The sequence below is a fragment of the Protobothrops mucrosquamatus genome, unplaced genomic scaffold (genome assembly GCF_001527695.2).
Source record: "Protobothrops mucrosquamatus isolate PMUCROS unplaced genomic scaffold, P.Mucros_1.0 scaffold1109, whole genome shotgun sequence".
NCBI lineage: Eukaryota > Metazoa > Chordata > Lepidosauria > Squamata > Viperidae > Protobothrops > Protobothrops mucrosquamatus.
This window is the reverse complement of record NW_015387329.1, coordinates 90,680-111,279: the sequence shown is the minus strand read 5'-3', so window position 1 is coordinate 111,279 and position 20,600 is coordinate 90,680. Positions and strand designations below refer to the sequence as shown.

The following is a 20,600-nucleotide window of genomic DNA, read 5'->3' as shown; positions in this document are numbered from 1 at the left end:
TAATAATAATAATAATAATAATAATAATAATAATAATAATAATAATAATAATACATATTTATTGTTCTTCCTTCCAGTTACTCTAACCCAGCTGGCTCAGGAATTCTGGGAGCTGAAGTCCAGGAGTCATAAAAGAGCCAAGGTTGCCTACTCCTGCTCTAACCCTATTAATCAAATAAAAAAGGTACAAGTGATGCAATTGGCTGATACTATGGAAAGAATTTGGCTTTCCTTATTGTCACTGTAGTAATAGTACCTGGTCAACATTGGCTGATTTAAAACAAACAAACAAGCCCTAAGCATAATTAAATCTTATTGGTATTTTAACAGGAAGTCTGGGCTTTAAGTATTGGGGAATTAAAAAAAAACCTAGAAATTCTAGAAGCAGATACTTCTGTAATGCAAAAAAAAAAAAAAAAAAAAAAAAAAAAAAAAAAAAAAAAAAAAAAAAAAAAAAAAAAAAAAAAAAAAAAAAAAAAAAAAAAAAAAAAAAAAAAAAAAAAGAGAGAGAGAGATGGATATGTCTATGTAATCATCAGGAATCCAACTTGCTTCAAAAGATACTTTTATTTGCTTTATCTATTTCTATAGACAAGCAATAAATAACCTCAGAATTTGCTTTCACAATGAAGAAAAGATTGAATAAATTGTGTAATAGCATTCAACTGTTGATTATTAAATGTAAAAGTTTAAAGAACCATTGTTGATCTCTAAGCTGCTTTTACTCATTTATTAATCATATTCATATCCTCTCCCCCATCTTCCTCTTTTATAAAGTAGCAAGCAAAATATAAAATTTGGTTATAGTAATCTTAAATTTCTATTAATAAATGTAATCCCAAGAGCCACTTTGTTGTAGTGGTTAAGGCACCAGGCTTAAAGAAAAATCAAGGCAACAAACAGTTAAATGTAGCGTAAGGCCATAAGAATGAAATATATGAAAACATCTCAGGCACTTGCCCTCCTCCCTCCCAATTCCCAGGAAGATAAAAGAGGGAGTTGGGGAAGCATACTGTATTTAGATTTTGTTAATATATCCATTCTAATAAAAGATTTTTTAGTTTGGCATGGGGCCTATTTCTTGGTATGGTCTAACCCAGGGGTAGGCAACCTTGGCTCTTTTATGACTCGTGGACTTCAACTCCCAGAATTCTTGAGCCAACATGGCTCAGCTTGGAAACCTCTCCCTTTCCCCTCAGCATGGCTGGCTCAGGAATTCTGGGAGTTGAAGTCCACGAGTCATAAAAGAGCCAAGGTTGCCTACCCCTGGTCTAACCTATAGGACTGACACTGGGAGACTGAGTTCTTGTTCCGCCAGTCATTTTCTGACAGCCTTAGGAAGAAGGCAAGGGCAAACCAGTTTTGAAAAACTTCCCACGGAAGGAGTCCATATTGAATCAAAGACACAATACAAACCCACAAAATAAATACTTTCCTCAGTCTGGTGTTTTCTTTGTGTTGGATTTTATTTTACAAAAACCCAAGCCACAGCTAGGAATTTGTAGACTAATAAATAATTTTAATAAATTTTAAAACTAATAAATTTTAAGTCTTAATAAATCTAAAGGACACCAAATGTATTTTATTGGGCCAAAAACAGTGAAAATCATTTAAAATTATCAATTGCTATTGTAAAAAGTCTCTGAACTTCCCCCCCTTTTTTACCCCAAAGCAGCTTTAACAATAGGTTCTAAAATTCCAGTATGTTTTGAAGTTAATAGCAAATGTCTTTCTTTTCATGGATTTGTGCTATGTAAACCAAAGAAAGTAACTCTAGCAATTACAAGAAGGTGTTGATTAAGCTCCTTTACTCTTTCAGTACACTTTAATGCAGCATAGAGTGTAACCTTGACAAATTAAAGCAAAACTAAGCATTGTCTTTCCTTCATTGGACTGAAAAGAAATGCTTTGTTTAATTCTGGGAAATGCCTAGGAATATGTTTTTGATTAAAATGGCATTTTTTTCAGGGTTCATTATGGATTAAAAACATTACAACATAAGGATTTCTGCACCCTGTATCTTGTGATACATTATATAGATCTAGTATAATTCAGATTTCATGGTATTTTATTTTATTTTTTTTCTCATTGTAAAATGCTGTTAGGCTAAAATTACAGTTGTGTCTCTTCCAGAGCTTTCCTTTTTTCTTTCTAACTGAAGAATAGAAACTGAAATAATATACAGCTGCAGCAGGTCCTTATCTCAGAGCTCACCTATAAGACAATGTTCTGAAAAGAAAGCTACAGCAGTCTATTGCCATTCAGGATTTCAGGTTCCTTCTCTTCAATTCTATCTCTGCCTTACAGATGCACACATTTATTTCACGATAAGTCCTTCAAATAAATAATATTCCCTCCAATCAGACTGAAAAACTAATTAAAATTATACAGGTTATGTATATATATTTCTTCCACTCCCCCCACCCTAAGCATTCTTAAATCGGACCAGTAGATTAGATCTTAAACAGCCAAAACTTTCTTGAAAATTTTAAAACAGATTTTAAACTACAGTTGTATATCTGTTTCATTTCTGCTTTGTAATATTCAGCCTTGAACATATAACATCTACTTTTATTTTGAACTCCCGAGAGTTCGAAACTGATTTTTTTATCTGCATTTTGCACTTTTTAAAATATTTCCCCGTATTTCTGCAGTCTTTTTTTCCTGCCTGCATCTCCTGTAGCCTTCCTAACTGTCCAAAAACTCCAAAATTTTTGCAGCAATATTTTCCATGTAGCTGGATAAGGAGGAAGAATTATTAGATATGTAAAAAGTAAAAAAAAAATGCAGCTTGCAGACGCTTACTTCAGTTCTCTGGTAAATAAGATACAGAACCTTGAGTTACTAGTAATGTTCAATATCTGCATATACTTCAACGTATTGTGAACATCTGTGGAATGGAAAATAATACCGTATAAGGGAAATTTACAGGCTGTTGCTGCAACGTCTATTCTACTTGCTCAAGAATAAGAATATTAAAATGCAAACAGTAGGCAGATTCTAAATGTATAAAACAGTATAGTTTTTTTTCTTTTTAACATTCCTGATGACTGAACTGCCAGACAAAGTGTATGCTATGTACATCACTGTGATACTGAATCTATGTAGAACAAGCATATTGAATGACAAATTGGAAAAAGAAGTGTCTAGGAAGAGAATTTTTCCGTTCAGTTCCAGGAAGTTATTGTTTGTTTGGATACCATTTCTTTTTTATATTTGAATACAGGTAATCTTCATTTAGTGACCATTCAAAATGACAGTGGCCAAAGTTATGGCATTGCAGTGTCCCCACGGCCATGTGATTACAATCTGGATGTTGCCAAGTGCCCTGTGATCATATGATCTCCATCTGCAATATTTCCTGCCGGCTTCCCCCTCTGGTTCCTAGGGGCTGGCTGAAAAACCAGATTTTGGCACAGAGCATTTGCAACTGGCCTCCAGAAACGAGAGAATTCCCTCATGATTCTGGGACGGTGGCTGTAAATGCTCCATGGATTTTGGGATGGACTTTTCTGTGCATGGAGGGGAGAAGAACTCCAGTGCTGGGATGGAGAAAAGAAGTTCAAATCTTTATAGTCCACCCTTTTTTTCTTCAGTGCAGCACTGATGTCCCCTCTCCCCCCATGCGCAGAAGAAAACTGGTGCTGGTCTGGTTTTAAAATTAATTGCCCACCCTTGCTATCTCGTAAATGCTCTCTCTGTAATATATGATAACAATACATCTAAAATTAGTACATAATGTAGAAAAATCATAAACTCAAAATAATGTATCAGCTAAAAGTGGTAGAGAGCCAGGCTGCATTCACACATCTCACTGGAAATGCTTTCTTAAAGTATTGTTTGTTGATTGGATTCATGCAGTTATAAAAATAAGAGCAGTTGTTGGGTTCAGAGAAATTATAGTTTGGCTTAACAACATATGTGGATCCGGCCTAAAATCCAGGAGTTCCATCCCCATCCAAAAAACTAGTTAGATGATCCCAAAATGGAAAATAAAGAAGACCTAAGGCAGGGGTAGGCAACTTTGGCTCTTTTATGACTCGTGGACTTCAACTTGCTGGTTCAGGAATTCTGGGAGTTGAAGTCCACGAGTCATAAAAGAGCCAAGATTGCCTACCCCTGACCTAAGGGAACAAACAGACTCTTTACCATTGTTGACCAGGTGGCGTATGGGACAGAACATATTTGTGGAGGGAATTCCATTCAGGTGAGCTACAGCGGAGAAGTCTTGCTCCCAAGTAGCCATCTGCCAGTCATTAGGTTTTGAGTGGCAGTTGTAGCTGTATTACTACAAAAGAACAAAAGTGGGGTCCTGCAACCCTGCGCCTACACCTCTAAGAAGTTTAGGTGATGAAATGAGCCTGCTTCGAGAACAGGTCTATCACAGTCCAGATGACAGTATTTCCTCTACTTTCAGGTAGGTCTACTATAAAGTCCATAGCTATTTCTTCCCAGGGTTGAGAAGGGTCTGCCACCGGCTGCAGTAACCCGGGGGTTTTCCCTGGGATTCTTTTCATTGTGGCACATACGGTACAACTCTTTACATAGTTTTCCACATCCCGTTTCAGCCCAGGTCACCAAAATTGACGGCGGGTGAGGTGTAGAGTTTTTAAATATCCAAAGTGTCCAGCCTGTTTTACATCATGGCTGTGTTTGAGAGCATTAAGACGGAGAGCTTCAGGCAAATATAGTTTCCCCCCTTTGTAAGCCAAGCCATCCCTGCATGTTAGGGAGGTTTGATTATCTTTGAACCATTGATCGGTGAGGAGCTCTTTTTTTATTTTCTTTACCCCGGGGTCATCAGGATTAGATCTCCATGATCTTAGCATGTTGTCAAGGATCCAACTAATGAAAGACTTCAAAGAACTTCCAGGCATTGTTTATCCTAGAAAGCCTTTATTACAGTGTAACAGAGTGTCTGGCACTACATGGATGGATGCCAAGATCTGAATTTCCCTTCCTTTGCACATAACATTCCAGGCTATTCCCCTCCCCTTTCTGCAGTCATCATTCACATTTTCCAATCAACCTGGAGGGCAAAGATTCACTTTAGTTCCCTTCCTCCGTAGTCCTTATCTTTCTCCCCCCCCACCATCATCTGAATTAACTCTAAAAATACCAGACAGTTCTGCATATCTTGTCAAAGCAATAATATCCAATATTAGCAGCGTTGACATCCGGCCCCCCTTAAAAAAAGGATAGGTCCTGTATGTGAACAAAAGCATATGTCCAGGGATTATCCCTTGGTTTGTTGGGGTGTTTCGCATGAAACCTTTTGACGAGTCTGACAGCTTTCACCTCACTGGATTTCATCCAGGTGGCTTCAGACAACGGGTATGCCTTCCATTGTACTGGGTACTGCAATTTCCCTTTAAAAATTCTAGAGTCAAGAATACGTTTCACTTCATAGTGGGTCTGTCCCTATAGTGGGTCTGTCCCGCAACTACAAGGGGCCCGGGTGCCTCCTTAGGGGGAGGTCTTAAGGTGGAGCCTCAACAAGGTTTTAACAAGCTGCAATGGAAGACAGGGTGAATCCTCCCTAAAAGCCTAGGGCGTTTCAATTCTACTGTGACGGGGTTGATGATCCTTACGATGGGGAAAGGTCCCAAGAATTTTGGTCCCAATTTCTTGCTGGGCAATTTGAGGCGTAAATATTTAGTTGACAGATAAACCTTTTCCCCAACTTGGAATGTTCTTTGGGGAGCCCTCTTTTTATCAGCCTGCTTTTTATAGGTTTCAAAAGCCTTTTTAAAAGCAGTTTTCGTGTTTCTCCAAACTTCTTCCCACCCCCACACCCATTGGTCAAGTGTCTGGGAAGCGGAGGGCACCTGAGGGTATTCAGGTATTGGGCTGAACTCTTTTCCTGTGGCCACTCTGAAAGGTGTATAACCGGTGCTGCTGTGCACAGAATTATTGTAAGCCACTTTGGCAAAAGGCAGGTCAGTCCAGTTTGTCTGTTGGTAGGAGACATAGCATCTGAGATATTGCTCCACCATTTTGTTAGCGGATTCTGCAGCCCCATTGGTAGCTGGATGAAAAGCAGATGATAAGCCTTGAGATGATCCAATTAATTTAAGAAAACTCCTCCAAAACTTCGCTGTGAACTGCACCCCCGTCCGAAATTATTTGCGTAGGGGCGCCATGCAGCCGGTAGATATGTTTCAGGAACAATTTGGTCCGTCATTGGGCAGATGGGAGTCCTTTGCAGGCGATGCAATGTCTGCATCTTCATATATTGTCAAGCAAGAACATCCGATGTTAGCAGCATTGACATTGAGCGTATTTGAGCGTATTTTGATGTCCCCAAAACTTACTTCTGTGCCAGAGTTAATACAATGTTTCTGATTTGGAGGATGACTGACTGACTATTTCTTTTCCTATCTGCTGCTTTTCTTTTTTTATAATAATTTTCCTAAAAGTTTGCAAATATAGAAATAAAAATTGAATACAAACTAAAGAAAAACTGAAAAAGGTGAAAGAGAAAAAAGAAAAGGAAATATATCAAAGATGACTCAGGCCATGCCAACAGACAAATATAAATAATTTGCATAATTACCTCCTTCGCTAGTATTTCAATTTTTTAAAAAAATTCTTTTTTCCATATCTTACCCCTTATCCATCATCAAATTACAAAAGCACATCATTCAGTCCTAATCAGCAAAAATCTATTAATAGCTACCAAAAATATTAACATATATGTTTTAATCTTAATAAAAAAAATCAGTGGTATAATCCAAATTTATCACATTCTGTAAAAAGTAAAGCAAAGGAAACCTCTCTCCACTTATAAATAAATTTTTAAAGCCTCATTATTCAGTCCTGGTCAAAAAGAAATCCCATTAATAGCTACCAGAAACCACAGCACATATATTTTAACTCTGATCAAACAGATTCACTTTATAAGCCTTTTTGTTTTTAAGAAGCTTGATCTTTAGTCCCATGGAATAGTGTTCCACAAGTTGATTCCTTATCATTTTCTCTTTTTCTCTTTTCCAGAACAGCTTTAGAAGTTTCTTTTTATCTCCTGCTGGAAAGAGTTTCCTTGGTTTCACACATTCCTTTTGCAAATCCAATATAAGAAGGCTTTCCAAGTCACTCTTCTGATTCATTATTTATATGTCTTTCTTAATTACCAAGATATAAACAGGTTTCATTTGTAAATCCATTTTGGCATTGTTTTCCATATCATTCTTCCACTCTGGCATTTTTAAATCCATTTTCAGTTCCACAGCATTCTTTTTCATATCACTTTTGTAATCAGCATTTTTTAGAACTCAAATCTATATTCAAACCAGTATGTTTAATTCAGTAAAATCTGATCTTCTTCTCTATCCTCTGCTATAATATCAAACAATCTTGTAAGTAATTTCTAAGTATGTTGTTCCCCAAAGAGCCTTAATTTCTTCTATAATCAAACAGTATTGCTCCATTGTATTAATGTGCCTATTCGCCTTTAGGCCCCCTCCTTTAGGGCACCTCTTATCATTTGTTTATTTTCCAATCAACAAAACTCTCATGGGAGAAGTTCTTACAATTAATTCCTTTAAACTTAATTTATTCCTTTATAAATGTTTAAACATCTCACAGGAAATATTCTAAAAGTCTATCTAGCTTCTTAATTTTCCGAGATCCACATTCTAGTCCCCCCTTTTTTGATTTCCAAAAAAGTCAAGCTTTTCTTTTTAATCCTTAAGCTTATATTGGAGCTTATTTCATCTAGGGTAGAACATTTTCCCAGTAACATAATACAGCTTGCCCTTTGGAAGATTCTTAACTCCAAACCAATCAGTAATAAGCAGCTTTCTAAAGTAGTTAAGAGAGGAAGTAGGCAAACCCAGTCATCACTTTGTAAGGTGCCTAACCGCATGTTAGTCAAGGTAAATACTTCTCAGTCCTGCTGGAGAAAAGTGTTTTGCAATCTCTTTGCAGGGAGATTTCTGTATGGAGCCAAACATGGGCAATCCTTGTCTCCTCCTTAATCCAGAAAGAAGAGCCAATTCATTCACCAGCTCGTATTTCGATCACGTTCATTGGCTTTGCAGAAAGAACCATGTTCAAATCTTTACTACCTCCTTGGAAGTTCCCTATATGCTTCTTTTCCATTCTGTTTCCAACTCACTGATAACATTTGGTGACCATAGTGACAGATCTCTCAATCAGCAAATCTCTGGGGTCAGTTAATCAGTAAATAAGTCTCATCATAATCCTTTTCTGCCAGGAGATCTTTTAAATTTGGATCTATTTTATTTCTCTATTAAACAGATTTATATAGCCACCCAATTCTCACACAGTGACACGACTGAATTATTAATAATCTTAAGGAATATCATATTGGACATTGAGTTATATTTTACAATACTACAGAAAATACTGACTTTTAAAAATCATTATTTGAGACAGCATGGATGAGTAACCTTGCTGTTCAGCTTGAATAAATAAAGCTTAATTTAAACATATTTTTATATGTTTAAATGCTCTGGAAAATATTGGGGTTTTTATGTTAGAAAAATCAGGAAGAGTAGAACCTCAATATATTTTTATTATCCATTTTAATGTTTTGCCTACGTGGCATTATTGTTATTATGGTTCATCGCACAGTCATCCAGGTATATATATAAATTTATTCTGCTTCCCATATAATCACATATCATTGTGGCATACAATAAAATGTAATCGAAACAATATTAAAATAACTACATTCATTAAAAAAATGAAGGGGAGGAAAATAACCATTCATTTATGGGAGGCCTGGGGTACAGAAAAGTTGGTCTAATAGAAGGCCTAAGGAATTAGTTATAGAAGGCCTGAATATCATGAGAATTTTCCAGAGTGCTGGCGCCACCAAAATGGCATTTATATTAGTTTGTTGGCTAGTTATCTGGTCATTGATTTTATTAGAAGATCAAGAGTAATCTTTACTCCCATTACCAGATATGTTGTAAGAAGACCTTTTGTTAGGATTGTTAGCACTCCATTTGGTCTCTAAACCATTTTAAAAGTGATTGCAAATGTTATTTGTCCCTGTCAATACATTTGAAAGTTCTCGTATTATTCATTCTGTTACTTTAATTCAGTTCCTAATCAGTTCAGCAACATATAGTCTTTAATAAATTATTGCCAAGTCAGATTGTACAAGCTTTGAAGGCTATCTTCAAATCTAGTCTAAAAAGGGCTGAATTTAAATTTCATCCGTTCTGTTTTTTTTCTGTTCTTAATATTTAGAAATTTACCTTTATGTGATTAGTTGCATCTTTCACCGAAGGAGAGTGACAAAGTACAAATCTGACTAAATGTGAATTAAAGCTGCTGTTGGGGCCTATTTTGTGACAATAAGGATGGCGAATCATCAATATTTCTCTACCCTTGTAGCATTCACAGATAGCTGCCCGGCAGCCTTATTTCAGATGGTGTGAACCCTCCTGGGAAGGGGTGGCTCAGAGGTTTAACTGCAAAGTCATGCTGAGGAAGATCCTGTCTTGGTGTCTAGAGACAGTGGAAATCTTGATGGGGATTGAGAGGGTTTGGCTCAAGACCAGTAAGACCTAGTGGTTTGAGATTTTACACACACCCCCCAAGTTCTGGGGACTATCCATTTCTGCACTGCCCCAAACAGAACTATCTGGGGGTTCTTCTGGACTTGCAGTTGGTGGCAGCCATGACCAGGAGGGCCTTTACACAAGTTTTGCGTTGTTAGCCAGTTGTGCCTGTTCTTGGACTGGGAGGCCCTGCTTAAAGTCACTTAAAACTTAGTCACCCCCAGATTATATTATTACAACACACTTGACGACATCAGGTTTTCCCTGAAGAGTATTCGGAAGTTTTAGCTGGTGCAAAATGCAGCGGCCCAAGCATTCAGGACAAGTAACATCTCTGTTCCATGAGCTGCATTGGCTTACCAGTATCCTTTCGGAAGGAACTCAATGTGCTGATGGTTATCTTGGTTACCTGGTTACCTTAAGGTCAGGTTACTGATTACTGTCTCCCCAGCATTGTCTATCTGACCTTTTAGAACTGGGAGGATAAACATCCAGATCCCATCTGTGAGATCGTCATCTGTTGGGACCTAGGAGAGGAAAGTAGTGCCCACCCTAAAAGTATACTTCATTCCTCCCAGAAAATATACTTGCCGTAACCATCCTGGCCTTTTGCAAGGTACCAAAAACTTGGCTATGCCATCAAGCCTGATTGTTGCTGTTATTATTATATACAGGTAATTCTTGACTTACAGCCACAATTGACCTCAAAATTTCTGTTGCTAAGCAAGACAGTTAAGTGAGTTTTGCCCCATTTTACAACTTTTCTTGCCCCAGTTGTTAAGTGAATCACTGCCATTATTCAATTAGTAACACAGTTGTTAAGTGAATCTGGCATCCCCATTGACTTTGCATGTCAGAAGGTTGCAAAAGTTGATCACATGACCCTTGGAACGCTGCAGCCCTCATAAATACGAACCAGTTGCCAAGCTTCCGAATTTTGGTCATGTGACCATGGGGATGCTGCATCCATCGGTTATAAATGTGAAAAACTCTCATAAGTCACTTGTTTTCAGTGCTTTTGTAACTTTGAACAGTCACTTGAATGTAGGACTACTTGCACATAAGCTGGTGTTGGTCTTCATATACATCATTTAGCTGGTGTTGGCCTTCATATACATCAGGTTCTATGATGTCATAATGTATTGGCATTGTATGTGTATGTATATGAGCCAATCCAAGCTGTGTGGCCTTTCATAATTGACAGATGGAAGTTTTGTCAGTGCACAGATTTTCTAAGTACCGATTCCAAATTTTACGGTATGGCACCCAGTGTACCTATAACCACTGTGACTAGCAGTTCTGAAGTTTGATGTCCACACTGCCATTAAGATGTATGCTTCCTTCCATTGCCAGAATAATTTAAAGAATATTAATGGCTGGAGCATATCATATACAACAAATATATACTTATCTTTAACTTACTAAAATCATCCTAAATTTTATTTATTTATCAAATTTATAGAACTGCCTATCTAATGAAAAGTTATTCTAGGTAGCATACAATAGTCACGATTCTAGGAATCTTATGAAGTCTGATCAAAGTACAAATAGAGCAATGGTTACAAAGTAGCCAGCAGTATTGACCTGTCTGAGTAGGTTTGTTCTGTAAAATAAGTAGTGTTTAAAGGCATATAAATATAGCAACCAATGGATTATGACCTCTGAGAATTTCCAAACTCTTATTTTTTGTATGTAGTCCATGGTGTTTATTTATGTAAACATGTGAATAAAAATATTGTCCTGTAATTTTTCTGTTTGTTTTTTTTTGAAAAGGCCTTGGGATATATCCTAAATGAAAAGAAACAGGCTTATTTCAGTTTTCTTTGTCCTTCTCTAGCTTCAAGTCTCTGTTCTAAATATTGTTGGAAGCACATGAGGCCATGGCAGATGTTGATGTTCAAACATCCATACCAAAAAGGTGTGGTCCATACATTTCTTCCATCACCAGCCACAGCCTGAACCTGGTCCTTCGTGGGATAGTCCTGTTCTTAATTGGAGTCTTTCTTGCATTAATATTAAACTTGCTTCAGATACAAAGAAATGTCACCTTATTTCCACCGGATGTGATTACAAGCATCTTTTCTTCAGCTTGGTGGGTACCCCTTGGATGCGGCACAGCATCAGGTATGTCAGAATAATGATGCTAAAAGACATTAAGAAAAATGTCAGCTTAATCCAGGCCATCAAAAACTTCAGGCCTGTGGTCAGAGTCCATATTCTCTGCCTCCCGCTCCTCCTTAAATTTATGTATGCTTTGTGCCAGATTAAGGGAAATGTGAGGCTTCTGTACTTCCCACTAATTCCATCTTTTTTTCTTAGCAGTCAATATCAGCTAAAGAGGAAAAGATGGAATTGTACAATGCCATTTATTGATAGCATTATATGTTCTTGTCATTCAGTAAAAAGCTTGGATAAAGAAAAGCATTCTCCTTCTGATTCCCTCTCAAAAAAAGAAAAGAAAGCCACATTTGATACTTTGATGAATTTGTTATGTAAGATTGTTTTAATCAGCAGAAGTGATTAATAGACGATTCTACTGATAGCAAACCACTCAAAAATTAGAATATTTGCCTGAAATGAATTTACCAATTGTTTATTTATCAAACTGGTGGGGGTTTTTTTCTTTACTAAAAGTATTTTTCAAAGGAAGTATTTGGTGTCAAATGCTTTCTTTGCTTCCTTTTCATGAAGTTAATGCACCATAGAGTTTAAAGAGTAACTTGAAAGGAATTGTCTGTGAAATCTGGCTGAATCATTTTTTACATTTGTAGACTTGGGAAAAAATTATAATTAGGGATTTGGATCTCTAAAGTACCTCAATTCTTTTTTTTAGTTCCTTTTTCCTGGAGTGAATCCAAGATTTTTGAATATGCTATACTGATAGGATTAATTTTTAATATTTCTCCTAACTTTTATAATTCTAAAACAAAGACTCCGAATTGTGTGTATATTATCATTGTCATCAGTAGTTCTTCATTAGGTTTTTCAAAATACACTGTTCCAGAAAAACAATAGAAGTTTCTCCTCTATTGCCATTCCAAGCATAGCATTCTAGAAATTAGTCTCAGGTGGAAGTAGTTTGTCATATTCTAAATTGCTACTTCTCATTCAAACAAGTAACTTCTGGAAAGTCATCAGATCATTTAGAAATGGCAATAATCTTAGTGGCTTGAAGGAGAAATGGAATGGTAGGTTCTCCATATTCCTACCCTTCAGCCCTTAAAAAGCTTTAAAAAAAAAAGCGTTCTGAATCAGGCTGTTGTGCCAAGTGACTTGCCTGGGTCATTTATTCTTGCTGAACTCGGTGAAATTTACCTCACAGGTTCACTTGAAAAGGACTTAAACCCATCAGGTGTCAGAAAAGCGATTATACTGTAGATACTCCTTGTTAGCTGTGTTTGTATTTTACAGCTGTAATTGGATTATTGTACCCATGCATGGATAGACATCTGGGAGAACCTCATAAATTGAAGAGAGAGTGGTCCAGCGTGATGAGATGCGTAGCAGTCTTTGTTGGCATAAATCATGCCAGTGCTGTATCCTTTTGTACCGTAATGAAAGTTGGCAATAGCACGCAAACTTCAGGCGGATCAGAAAATAAAACCAAGCAACCCTCTTAATTTCATTAAGGTTGAATGCAAGGAGATTTACCTCTATGGCAATAAATTTACCACTCTATTTACATAAGAGTAAGACCATTTATCCCCAGCTTGGGAATTTGGGAAGATACGGTTGGCCACAAATGAGTGGGATGGAGGTACATACATTGTTGCTGAAAACTAGGTTTGCCTTTCAAGGTTAGTCATAGCTAAAATATGCATCTATGTATGTACAGAAAGTGAACATGCAAATACATACACAGACGTACTGTGTGCACACATTTGTAGGGAAGGAATCTCAAGAATTGCTTTTAACTAGAATTGGCAAACCAAGGTTTTAGAAATGAGGAAAGTTTGTTTAAAATCAGGATTGTTTTCGTTTTGGGTAAGTACAGCCATTGCCTTTTTATTATTAAGTGATGTAAATTGCTGCTGTCTCTGATAATAAAAATAATGGTTCACCTTGCCTAAAAGCCATTGATACACTTTTCCTTTTAAGTCCTTCCCAAGCTGGTTACCTATCATTATGTATTATGTTAGGAAATCCCTTTTCTGAAATCCCTGTGCCACTTTCAGAGAATTTTCCTTAAACATCCTGAAGTAAAAATACAACACAGGCTGAGATACATTGATTATAAAATAACCAGGAACACTAAAATGTAAGATTTAGAATTGTGAAGAAGCATGAATTTATACCCCCAAAATGTATAAGGTTGGTATCCAGAGGAACTCAGTTTACAAAAAGAGCACTAAACTTGCATGCTCACTTAAACGGGGGAAAAAAAATTTTTTTTTTACATCATTGTACCAATCTTGAAAATGCTGTGAAGATTGGTCTGGATGGGGGTAATATTTAGCCTCGATTTGGGTCTCTTTCAGCCTAAGAGCTGCCTGTCTCTTTAAGGTTAAAAGAAACAACACAATTGGTTTGCTGCCAGTCTTCTCAAAACACTCCTTAAACAGAACAAACAGAAAGTGGATTTTGCCAACAACTTTCAGTTGTCTCTCACACTTGCTGCACTTTCAGTGGGGCTCTGGTGGACTTTTGATAGATCTCGAAGTGGTTTTGGACTTGGAATAGGAATTGCATTTTTAGCCACTTTGGTGACTCAGGTTTTGGTCTACAATGGAGTTTATCAGTAAGTATTTTATGCATATAAAATTCTTATTAATTTAATTTGGATTTTAAAGGCAGCATCTGACAAGGTTATAAATTTAAAAATGCCATGCCTTATTACAGGAATAACATAACAAAATTAATTGGAACAAATGTGACCTAAGTGGCATGTTGTATTATGGCAGGGAGAAGTTGATTGTATTGTTTATTGCCTTTGCAACTGCATGCCTTGATGTTTGGGGATGAAATTACTTGTGCAATTAAATGCTAATAATTATGCTTCCCAGAACCAAGGTTGAAAGTAAAGCTCAGGTTTGCCTTGAAAAACTATAGGCAGGCCCATTCACATTGCCTCTGCTTCTCCTTCCTAATCAGCAATGTGAAGATTATTTGCAATATACTTTCAATCTTCCAGTTTCATGGTGCTGAGAATAAGGAACAAAAATAATTGTGGATCACTCCCCACCTCCCCTTGGCAAGGACGCTATTGGCACTGTGCTAAAAAAATGCAAAAGGTTAATTAAATGAATGGTTTACATCAGGGGTGTCAAACTCGCAACGTCACATGATGTGTCACGACGTATTGCAACTTTTTTCCCATTGCCAGCAATGGGGTGGCCACGGTTTCGCCATGACGCATCCGGCCCAGTGGGCCGGCAGTTTGACACCCCTGGTTTACATCCATTTAGCCTCATTCATATTCCTGCTTCATGTTTATCTGGTGATACATTAAATAAATAAATTCAAAGACAATTGGAGAGGGGGGGGGACTCTGAAAAGCAATCAAGCTGCCTCTTCCTATTAAAAGGTTTGACGCTAAAGAGCTCAGGTCAAGCCCATGGGGAAGAGAATTGTCCACATACTACATAGAGCCACACTTTTAAAGTAATTTTACTGTAGCTTCAAATACATCACAGCTGAAACAGAAATAAATCCATTTAACGCTCTGCTTTTATATGGACTGTCCCCGTTTTCCCAAGATATTCTGAATTGGCCTTTTAAATTCCCATTTTAGAATTTCTGACCAAGGTGTAGTTAGGAAAGCACATGCACGGAAGAGTTCTGCTTTTAAAAATTCTTTTTCAATTTAATCGGTAACAAAGACAGCTAGCTATCATCCATAACACTCTTGGCCCCAGCAGTCTTCAGGCTTTTTACTGTCTTTTTCAAAATCAAAATCATACTTCAAGCAAGGTGCCATTGTGATGCTAACTAATTAAAGAAAAAAACCCTTCTTTTTCTCCAGATACACATCTCCTGACTTCCTTTATGTCCGTTCCTGGTTGCCCTGTATATTCTTTGCTGGTGGAATAACTATGGGAAACATTGGCAGGCAGCTAGCAATGGTAAGCTAGCAATTCAATGTTCTATGTTTTTGCAGTATCCTTGTAAGTAGTTTAGCCTCTTTGACCTTGATTTTCCTCCCCTTAGGACAAGGGTAGGCAACCTTGGCTCTTTTATGACTCGTGGACTTCAACTCCCAGAATTTCTGAGTCAGCATGGCTCAGCTTGGAAACTCTCCCTTTCCCCTCAGCATGGCTGGCTCAGGAATTCTGGGAGTTGAAGTCCACGAGTCATAAAAGAGCCAAGGTTGCCTACCCCGGCCTTAGGATATCCAAATAATTTTGACAACATTAAGGAAACTCAGCACTCACTAGCCAGTTCTCTTGAATTAGGCATGGGAATGGCATTAAACACTCCAATATTACATTAATTTTTCAATTTTAGAAGTCAGAATTTCCACGAATGAAAATAAAACAAATAGAGCTTGATTCTCAGAAACATCCCCCAAAGTTAAACTTTTGAACACTTCAGAAATAAACCTTAGAAGCATTCGTAGCTTCTTTTAAAAAATTATTCAATCTTTTATTGCTTTTAAAGTAAAGTGACAAAACAGGGGGGAAAAGTACAAAAAAAACATATAGGCAAAGACAAAGGCAAAAAAACCCCATACAATCCATTATAAGCCTTCAATATTTGAATACGTCAATGCTGTTTTTGAAAGTGAAAAAAAATAAAACAGAAGAACGTATATCATTTTAACAGTACATAATTACAACTCTATATACAGTTATGCAATTATAGGGAAGTGTTCAGAGCCTTTAACATGTGAACATAGTCTATTTTAAAGAGAAAGATGAAACTCAACTAATGAGGCTAATTCTTGTGGCTCATCACCTGGCCACCCTCTCTGATGAAAAGATGCTCACTGATGCCACGGGAAGCATGTTTTAAAGCCTGATTTCTGAGTAGGACAGGAAGTATGTGGGAAGACTAGGCTGGCTTGCGCCTGAAGAGAGAAGTATGATTTCTTTTCAGTTGCCATGACCTTGTCCTAAACCAGGGGTCTTCAAACTTGGCCCTTTTATGACTTGTGGACTTCAACTCCTAGAATTCCTCAGCCAGGCACGCTGACTGTTGAATTCTGGGAGTTGAAGTCCACAAGTCATAAAAAGGCCAAGTTTGAAGACCCCTGTCCTAAACATTTCAACCCCTTGGCTTTGTAATTAATATTACCAGTAAATTAGAGATTCCTGTTTAAGTTGCATCAGTTGATGTGAAGGAAGGAAAGAATCTAAACCTTCGGGGGGGTTTTTTTTGTGTGTGTGTGTGTGTGTGTGTGTGTGTTTATCTCTCTCTGTGTGTGTGTGTGTGTGTGTGTGTGTGTGTGTAATATAATCTGTCTTATGCTCTGGATTCCAGAGTTGCGTGTTCATTACACATCAAACTACAAAAAGAGACTGGCCACTTTTTTGTGCTTCCTTCCTAGTTGCATTTTGGATGTGGTATATAAAAGCTGCAGTGACCTATTCAAATATTGAAGGCTTATAATGAATTTCAATATGATTTTGTTTTAAATAATTCTTTGTTTTTGGTTCTTGCTTGTTTTATGATTTTAATGTATTAACTATTTATTAAAAATGAGAATTCTTGTGGGTCAAAAATATTATAAATACTTTCTAATAAATTGAAAAAGTAGTTGCAAGAGAATCCAGCCATACATGTTTAGTTTATTAAGTATAAATAACCTTTCTAGAAATACCTAATCTTATTTTTCTTTGTTCATACAAACATAAACTTTTTTTATTTTAAAATTTTCTAATTTATTGTTTATAAATAGATTTTCCATCATTATAAAAGCAGTATCAAAATGGATGGGTTAATTCTTTTAAAAAATCTTACAGCAGGAATTGATGTTAAATTTTGAAATGCATGTTGTCTCTGCATTTTTTTAAAAATCCTGTTTTTTTAAAAATCAGTTTTACTTTCTAGAGAGGCTGTTTCGTTTTGATTTTAAATTTCCCGGGGCTGATCCCCGTCCATTCATCTCTCCTTTCATATCCTCTTTTTCATTTATGGTTTTCTTTGCAAAGTTTTATTTCTATCATTCACTATTTTCTACATTTTTAGACATGATAAGCTTTGAAATCCTTTCTGATCTCTTTCATAGTCTAATGGTTGATCCCTGTCTACCCCTGCCCATTCCTATAATCCAAATTCACATGGTTTGCCTACTGTATGTTCAGGCTGCGGTTCTGGGGATTAGTGGGGTAAAATGGGTCCCTGGGGAAGAAGAAAACTCCTTTGTTGAACCTACCCATTTGCTTTGTTCTGCTCTTTTCTCAGCTGTACATTTTTATTTTCGCAGATCAGCTACTTATGCCTAACTCCTGTTTGTCTTACAGTATGAATGTAAAGTTATTACGGAAAAGTCTCATCAAGACTGACAAGAGCAAAAAAATACTTTTCTCACAGGAGGAGGACGAGCAGACTGAGAAGAGCACACAGTAGAGAGAACTCAATTATATAATTGCCAAAAAAAAAAAAAAAAAGCAATCTCCCTCTCTTGTTTCTTCTCGTCTTGTCCCTGGTTGTGTCTCTGGCCTGGTCCACTTGCAAAGGCACTATTTACTGCAATCTGTGATTGCTGAACCTCTGGGTCACTTAAAAATCCTGGCATCTCAGGAACGTGATCTGTGCGAAACAGTACTTCAGCTCAATATGCTGGAGGAAGTATTGGCTTCTGAGTAGGATCCTGAACTTGGCTAGGCTTGGCATGTAGTGTCCCTACACACACACACACATACACACACACACACACCACCCGCTGTAAGGTTCTTGTGCCAAACCAAGCTTACAACAAAACAAAATATCACCCTCCTCTCCTGGCTGCATTACTTTTTACTTACTTTGGCCAATTTTGAGAGAGGTGGTATTCTTTAGAGTGTTGCTGTTTTATTATACCTCAGGTCAGAGGGATAAAGGGCCCCCAAAGACACTGATGGAATTAGCATCAAAAGTATAATCAGTGCTGTGACTTCTCTTGGAAAAAAGGTAAATAAATCTACAGAATAACTGCACATAACGTGAACATGGATGTTCTGTTTTGTATCAAGAGTTGACGGCATAGTTGGATGCAAATGCACGATTTGCAATACAAATGAGTAGTACTGCTACTGCACTCTCCGTGTCTATGCCTGTAGTGTGTTGAGTGTGGAACCACTCTGTAAATAAATACACCCTATTGTAGGGCCCTTCATCCCATAGCAGCAGCAGCAATATAGCTGTTTATTAAGATGTGATTCACGCTAAATGGTAATATTAAGGCTGTCCATAAACAAGACATTTACAGTTGGTAGTTTAGTTCTGGAAATATGAAAATCCAACTTTCTTTTTAAGTTTGGTAAGATGAACTTCAGTGTAGTAATTGCAAGTACCTCTCTCACTTTGTATAGTAAAACATGGGTAGCTGCTTGCATTCTGATCATAGGAACTAAAAATGTTCCTTTACCGAGATTCCAGCAAAATGTTATTGCTGTTAGAGAAATGTCATATGACAAGGTAAATTCTAACAAAAGAGAGGCACAGCTGAAGACAATATTATGGTACTGCATCAGTAGAGCTGATCCTTGAGTTTGGTAAAAGGGAGAAAGGAAAAAGACACTTCCTTATAATACCATTTTAAATCATTCAATTTAATTGCTACTATAGTCTGTGTATAAAGTGAAAAGCTGCTGGTGTTTTTTTAAAAATTATATTCAGTGCAAGTTTAAAAAAATGCAGCCACTCAAGAGGCTGTTATTGGTCCAAAGAAAAATATGTGGGTGTATAAATTATATATATATATATATATAATTTTATTTTTCTTTTAATATATTCATAAAAATGTAGAATTGGAAAACTAAGATTTTTAAAGACTTGCACACTAATACATGAAAAATATGCAATGAGAGCCTGGGGGAAAATAAACCAAGCTTTGGAAAGGAAAATGTGCAATCAATAAGTCTTAGAAAAATAGCAAACAGTATGCAAAATAGCGGTAGCTTTAATTTTCGACTAGCTGTTGCAAATTCACACTATTGCACTACAGGGTCTTTAACATAGTTGTAATGTTATCAGACTGAATATTAGAAAACACTTAAAGTGTTAGTGCACCTCCTTATATGCCTTTCCCCATATGAAATCTACCGCAAAACAATTCATAAGGTTTAATTTTAAGACATCTCTAACAGCGTAATGTCTCTGAGTGGCTTAAAATTGAGAGATCTGGTTCTTAATCGAGTTTATCTGTGGTTCTGCTGAATCCAGTTCTTCAGAGTTGTCACCAGAGCTTATTAAAATGATAGGAGTCCTTTGAAGGTTTAACTATGATAACCTGGCTCTTACCAGATAGTCTAATTATTGAATTGGAGTGTTGCTGTAACAAAATATAACTTGTGTGGCTTTGAATGGAGCTGCATCATAATTTTTTAGTTATCTGGCCTCCTAACACATGGGTAGCACACATGTTTTTAAAATAAGATCTGTTACTTTGTAGTTTTGTGGGCAGATTTTGCGGGATTAAGCTACCTTAAAGTGAAACGGGATAATGGCTTTCACAAGGTTTACTGAGTCTAATTGCAGGTAATAGTGTTATTTGGTTCAATTTATGGGTGTAATGACTGATTGCCAATGATGACTTTTCTGCAGAAGATATTGGACTTAATTGTAATAGTTCTTCATTATCTTGCTAAGAAGTCCAGAATAGTTCACAGGTTTTCGTAAACCTTAAAACATGGAGTCGTATCTCATTGCATATTGTCCTGAAGACAGATACCACCATTTGCATATTAGCTTATTCAGTAAGCATCATAGTTGCTCTTCAGCGAATATGCACACAGTTTGAAATTACCACTTGAAATTTTTTTGACCAGCACTTCTGATATGGAACAAATTACTCATCTTTTCAAAGTCACTTTGATAGGCCGCTATTATCTCTTAAATATTTCTATTGAGCAAAATTCACATTGTTTCTCTGTATTACCACCAGCCGGTACTGAATTATGAGAGGAGAAGTTTGTGATGAGA

The 20,600-nt window shown here is 36.9% G+C and overlaps 1 protein-coding gene across 2 annotated transcripts in view; it reads left to right on the top strand.

The window, feature by feature from the left end:
• Positions 1-18,043, top strand: part of INSIG2 (insulin induced gene 2) — a 23,976-nt gene extending 5,933 nt beyond the window's left edge. The window contains exons 1-6 of one of the 2 annotated variants that reach the window (XM_015820283.1): positions 146-184; positions 11,374-11,660; positions 12,948-13,072; positions 14,108-14,274; positions 15,499-15,598; positions 17,939-18,043. In XM_015820283.1, the coding sequence (XP_015675769.1) occupies positions 11,417-11,660; positions 12,948-13,072; positions 14,108-14,274; positions 15,499-15,598; positions 17,939-17,980 (678 nt within the window). In that variant the 5' untranslated portion in view covers positions 146-184; positions 11,374-11,416 and the 3' untranslated portion in view covers positions 17,981-18,043. Of the gene's footprint in view, positions 1-145; positions 185-11,373; positions 11,661-12,947; positions 13,073-14,107; positions 14,275-15,498; positions 15,599-17,938 lie in introns of those variants that run through there. The other variant, XM_015820282.1, reaches the window with a different exon arrangement.
• The last annotated feature ends 2,557 nt before the right edge of the window (positions 18,044-20,600 follow it).